We start from the raw sequence: 6,701 nt of genomic DNA on the forward strand, positions 1-6,701 counted from the left end.
CTGGGTGGTAGGAATCCATCCTACTCGTAGATAGCCTACACCTTTTGTGACTGTGTTAACATTTTGTAAATTAGTTGTTTATTTCTCACAATTACTTCAAAACATCCTAATTGTTATATCCGTTGCTGAAATCTTCTTAAGAGCACCAAGTGGGCTCAAAATATAAATATATCATTTTGTCGACCATCATAGATTGATTGTAGCACCTTCAAAACTGCAATCATTTCGACCTTGAAAATGGAACACGTATTATTTAGATGGAATTGAGCGAAATGTCCAGTGGCGGTGTTATTTAAAGCTGCACTCGTCCCATCCTTATTTTGAAATTATAGTTGGTTGTGAGTGAGTGTTGAGTATTTTATTCATACAATCTCAGTATACTAGTTGGGGTTTAATATCTTTTGAGAAATAAGTTGTGTCATTATCAATGTGTTGGAGATGAATGTATAAATCCGTTATATGGGACATCCGGAATATAAAGGTAATTTGTTTAACTTTTCTTTTTCATAGAAGAATTAAATATCTGCGCACCATCCTTAATGTTCATATAACGCCAAAAATCATATGTCCCGATTGTGCAAGGCATGCCATATCACCAAGCATCCTGGTATAGCAACCTGCAAAGATACACTACCCATGGAAAAGTGGCGCTTTCTGGTGGGAATATTTTTAATAGGTTAGACATACGCCATCAATAAGGGTTTTTGGTGGCAGGGATGTATTACAACATGTTCGGGAATCGTCACAGTAGGTCAATTTTTTTTAGTGATCAGGTACTTATAAAAGACTCGGCACTGTATTTTCCTAAGAAATACTTTTATTGTACATAAAAACAATCGTAGACTACAGAAACAGGATACAGATTTGGTAGAAGAGAAGTTTGTTTTAAACCACTTAAACTAAATGAGCATGGTAATGTGTATGTTAGTAATCATGGAACTAGACAGTACTATGTGAGTTCGATGGTCATAGTGGATGTTGGCGCCGTTGACACGTTCTGCTGAGATCAGTGATGAACCCCGTAACTGCTGTAGCTGAGAGCAGGCGCTGCATGAGAGTACGAGAGTACGGGGGCGGCATGAGCGTAAGATACAACGGGGGCGGCATGAGCGTAGGAGACAACGGGGGCAGCGTGAGCGTAGGACAGAGGAGCAGCATGACCGTAGGAAAGTGGGGCGGCATGGGAATAGGACACTACAGGCGCGGCGTGGGCGTAGGATACTACAGGTGCAGCCACCACCTTATGCACAGGGGCGGCCACTACTTTGTGGACAGGGGCGGGATGCACGGCGTGTCCGGACTTGGTGACCACGGCGTTGAATCCATTGTGGTGGTCAGCGGTGTAGTGGACGGTGCGGGTGGTGCCGTCGGGTTCAACCAGACTGTAGTGGCCCTCCACCTTGTCTCCAACACGTTTCTCAGACTGTTCCTTGATGTCGTGAGTGTGCAGATCCTTCACTCCGTAGTTGAACTCGTAGTGAGGTGAGGCCTGCAACGAAAAACGAACAATTAATAAGATATGTAATACTGGTTATTTTAATTTATAAATATGCGGCCGTTTGTGATACTCATTTTCATCCTTTTTTATCATCCTCCTGTTCATAGTCAAAGATATTTTTCTCGGTCTTTTCTTAATGCTTTTATTTACTTTATATATTAAGCGTTATTGCCCTACTCTTCCTACTCATTCTTATTGGTTCCCTGTGCTTCTGATCCTAGTATTCATTCTTTCATTCATACGTTCTCTCCTCTTCTACTCATACATCGACTACTTTGTACTACTAGCATCTCATAATTTCATTATTCTTCGTATTCTTACCCAAATGTTTCATCTCATCCTCGCATCCCTCTCTCTACTACCTCTCCCCTTCTCATACTTAACTCTCCTTTTTGTCGTGTATCTCGCTTTCTACTCACTATTTCATAGCTTTACTTACTCATGCTATTGCACTCCTACAGCTACTTTCCATTAATCGTCTATTTGCCTTGAACCTATACGTATTTTTGCTTTTAGATAATCTTCAAGACCTTCAATTAATTGTATATTACGTTAAAAAGATATATAGTAACCTACCTCTGATAGAATTTTTCACTGATAGACCTATGTACATCTATTACCAGGGAGTACAACTCACTTGATGGTATGTATCGGAGGAAGAACAATAATTGTGTGTACACACCTGAAGTCTGATTAGTGAAATATGTTACTAATCAGCGATGAATACTATGCAGGGGAAAGGAACTGAATAACCTACGCCATTATCTCCTAACTTAGTTGCCTCATGAGTGATGCCTTATTTTTGCCATTATGAGGTTTCAGCCTGACTTCAGACAGTTGACTAAACAAGAACGTTTAGTAGGTCTATCATTATTTATACTACAGGCTAAAATACTTATCTGTATATAATATTCTAGGCATAATGTAAGAATTTATGAACTACGGTGTAAGGTCCCCAAATGCATGTCAAAAATAGATAACTAAATTTAGTACACATTTACCCTCATTTCGATATTGAAGACATTAATTTCATTTACGTAATACCTTCTTTCTTTCTTTCTTTCTCTAAACCTATAGGCCCTCTTCTTTATTTTTGGGCTTCGCTAAAGCCTTAGAAATTATTACTTTATTTCTATATTTCTAAATTGTTTACTTTTAATATACGTGGATCAGTTCTTGTGATGTGGTATCAACATCAAGCCAATTGTAATCTCGATACATAACATGACTTCACAAAAATCTCAAGGAAAATCCTGCAGTTCTCGGAATTTGATCTGTGCCCTTTAAATTTCAAGATTTTATGCTCAGATTTAGGTAAACTTCTCTGACTGTTTCTCTTAAGACAAATATAAATGATTGGTATCAGTTAGGTAGGCTATACAGGCTATGATTTAGATTTACTTACGTAGTGTTCCACTTCAACTTCGTGGGAAACCGCCAATGGTGCGTGTGCCACTGCCACAGCTGGTGCATGTGCCACTGCAACAGCTGGTGCATAATGGGAATCCAAGTAGCCAGGAGCAGCGAGAGTGGCAGCCAGAAGAGTGGCAAACACTGAAAACTGTCCGAACGATGGCCTTTATCAGCACATGTGTATATGAGTTTGGATGAATATTTTGTTCACCATTTCTGAGAAAAATGTGAGACTTCCTATTCTATCCCATTCTAGATACTACTATAGGTAGCTTACTCGTAATTCACCTAGCTCTCTTTAGCTACAAAGGATATTCAAAGACTGTAAGTATAATTTTAGGTCTATATTTAACATATCTTCAACCACATAGACCAGTAGTTCTAAAACTGTGGTCCGTGGACTATTTGGTGTCCATGAGCTAATGGTCAGGGGTCAGCAAGTGAGTTTTCAAAACAAAATTTGATTTGTTGTTTGCTTATTTTATTATGAAATATATAATAAAAATTCATAAAGAACCGGCATTAAGTGTTCCTTAATTTTCATGAAAATGTCAAAAAGATAACAGTTTTATTATTAAGAAAGCTTTTTTTTTTTTTTTTTTTTTTTTTTTTTTTTTTTTTTTTTTTGCAGAATTTAACTAAACTTGACTTTCTAATAATTTGTGAAATGAAAAATAAAATAATAGCCTACATGAAAAGATTTTCTTGCCTTGTACGGCGCAAAAGTACAAAGCTAAATGCATAAGGGGTCCGACAAAATTTCAATCATACGAAAGAGGTCTTCGAACACTAAAGTTTAACAACCACAGACATATATAATTGAGAGACAATAAGATGATTCCAATTGAAATTAAAAACAAATCCGTGTAAATTACAAGCGTTTTTGAGAGAATACGTACTGTATTAACAGTCACTTGTACCTAGGTATACAGCAAAGAAGAATTGAAGTGATAGGATGTTTGTAAATTTTATTTCAGCCTTTATTTGGCCATTTAACGACGCTGTATCAACTACTAGGTTATTTAGCGTGCAATAAATTGGTGAATTCAAGATGGTATTTTCCGAGATGATGCAGAGGATTTTCCATTGGTCACCTAATATTCGCCTTATGGCTGGGAAAAATCTCAGAATAATCAAACCAGGTAATCAGCCCACATGGGAATCGAACCCAGGCCCGAGCTCAGAAAACACACGCGAATGTCGCCTATCTGACCCCGGTGACCTATTTCATTTTAATATTTCTTTTTATATATAGAGAATTCTAAAATGATGATTGGATTGTAATTAGTAATTCTGTATTTTAATATTTTTTCTTTGAAGTATAAAGAATATTAAAACACGAAGAGTAGATTTTAATTCTAAAACTTCATTCAAAATATCTTTCATGCTACAAAAAGTGTTTATTGTCTATGAAGTTAATTTAATTATATTCATTTAAGTGTTTTTTATACTTTAGAACAATTCCGCTGTGAAATTGTAATTATAATCGAGAATTAAATTTGGGGTTATTATTGACTATTTATATTCCTCTTGCTACTGCTATTGCTACGAATACTGTTTGTTGCTATCACTGTATAAATACCTGAATCAAAGCCATAACGTCTCTTGTTTGGAGCTAATGTTAATTCTTGTTGAAACTCAACAGTTGTGATACTACATGTTTGAGAAGGGTGCCTTTTATACATGTTGAATACGTATAGTTATCAGTAAGAGGTCCACCACGCCTCCAACTACCCTACTCCAAATCTAGAACCCGTATTGCGGTTGACCTTGCCAGCAATTTCTACTGTGACACTATCATTTCGCTGCAAATAATTAAAAAGGAGCCATATTAGCATCACTGGTGCAGCGAGAAAGTGAACTGGACAGCGTTCCTTACCCGTCAGGGCGGTGCCGTCCACTCCAAGTTCATGAATGTATAACACGTTGCCATTATAGTCACGCTCCATTTGCATTTGAATTTGGTACTGTTCTTTTCTCAATTGTGCAATATGCAGTTTGTTCAAATTAAATTTCAGGGCATAGGAGAAGAATTAATGTATTTCAGAAAGTAACTGAAAGTCATAACTGAGGAGAGACATTCCGGGAAAACCCAAAACGATGTACGTTTTTTGAGTAGTAACCAATATAAAGAAAAATTACGGCGAATGTAGAGTATGTTAAAGTATTGAATTGAATTACTAGAGCTGTGATAAACTTCACGAAAATTCATGTTATTCCTAAAAAAAAGTCACGAGTTACATATTTATTTATTTACTTATTTATCTATTTATTTATTTATCTATCTGTTTATCTATCTATTTATTTATTTATCTATCTATTTATTTATCTATTTATTTATTTATCTATTTATTTATTTATCTATCTATTTATTTATCCATTTATTTATTTATTTATTTATCTATTTATCTATTTATTTATTTAATTATTTATTTATTTAATTATTTATTTATTTATTTATTCACTTATTCGCTTATTCTCTTATTCATTCATTCATTCATTCATTCATTCATTCATTCATTCATTCCTTCATTCATTCATTCATTCATTCATTCATTCATTCATTCATTCATTCATTCATTCATTCATTCATTCATTCATTCATTCATTTATTTATTTTGCTAATAATTGTAACATAAAATGTAATATATACAGAAAAACTTTAGCTCTCCCCTGAAAGAGTAGAACTCGTGCTCAGGGGTGAATTCCTGAATTTAAATTAAGAAGTATACAATACAATTTGCCTTTTGTCTATTACGCAATAAGAATATATACATTTAAATTTACGATTTTTCAATTTTTATAAAATCCATACATAACTTTTTTAATTTAATACTAGAACTATTAGAATTGATAAGATTAGGATATTTAAATATAAATTTGTTATATATATTCTTCGACCTAAATTACTACTATGATTAAATACTGTAGCAGTGTTGCATTTTGGTTCAGACAATCTTAAAGAATTCATACCTTTTGTTTCATAACTATGAGAAAACAATTCAAAATTATTTCGATTTTTATGTATGAATTTTATTAATACAGTATAATAAATTTGTCTTATTTGAAGAACTTTAAAGTCTAAAAATAATTTTTGAGATGGAAAATCAATAGGTTTATGAAGACATGTTTAATTATTTTCTTCTGTAATAAATAAAATGGATTAAAATTGGATTTAAATAAGCTACCCCATCCTATAATTCCATATATAATTACCGACTGAAATGAAGTTAAGTATATTGTGCATTGACAAGTAATTTCCTAGTGAAACAAAATGATATATTATTTTATGTAATTTATTACAAAGGTAATTAATGTGTTGGTTGCATTTTAAATGAGTGTCGAAAATTATGCCTAAATACTTAACTTCAGAGGACTCTTTAATAATCGGACATTTAAACTGTATAAGATAAGAATCAGAATTATGTAATTTAACACTTAATATAGAAGTAGGAGATTTGTTACATTTTTCAGATAATTAATTAGAAGAAGAAAGGTCAGAAGGAAGTAGAATAGGGACAGCAGTGACAAAGATGACCTTTATCACTTACCTTGTTCAACATCTACTTGGAGTACTTAGCAAAAAACTGTTTTCAGAACATGAAAAGGGTGACAATAAGAGGAAGCAAAATGAAGTGCATAAGATTTTCTGATGATATGGCGTTGTTAGCAGAAGAGGAGACGATACTAAGGGATATGCTACTGGAGCTAAATGACAACTGTGAGCTTTATGAGATGAAGGTAAATGCAAATAAGACGAAGACCATGGTTGTCGTAAGAAAAATAAAGA

The 6,701-nt window shown here is 34.0% G+C and overlaps 1 protein-coding gene across 1 annotated transcript; it reads right to left on the reverse strand.

Annotated features, from left to right (window-relative positions):
• Window positions 1–797: 797 nt before the first annotated feature.
• On the reverse strand, window positions 798–4,605 carry LOC138716171 (cuticle protein 7-like). The gene is made up of 3 exons (XM_069849011.1): window positions 4,494–4,605; window positions 2,904–3,059; window positions 798–1,489 (listed from the first exon to the last, which is right to left on the reverse strand). Exons 1-3 carry the CDS (start codon window positions 4,506–4,508, stop codon window positions 1,007–1,009), a joined length of 654 nt encoding a protein of 217 aa, XP_069705112.1. The 5' UTR covers window positions 4,509–4,605; the 3' UTR covers window positions 798–1,006.
• Between the last annotated feature and the right edge of the window lie 2,096 nt (window positions 4,606–6,701).

The sequence above is a fragment of the Periplaneta americana genome, chromosome 16, assembly GCF_040183065.1.
Source record: "Periplaneta americana isolate PAMFEO1 chromosome 16, P.americana_PAMFEO1_priV1, whole genome shotgun sequence".
NCBI lineage: Eukaryota > Metazoa > Arthropoda > Insecta > Blattodea > Blattidae > Periplaneta > Periplaneta americana.

What these genes read in the sequence shown, in the direction of transcription:
- LOC138716171 (XM_069849011.1), bottom strand. An exon ending in AAGTTGAAGTGGAACACTAC is followed by an intron (nt 1,490 to 2,903) that starts GTAAGTAAATCT and finishes TTTTCGTTGCAG; the next exon opens with GCCTCACCTCACTACGAGTT.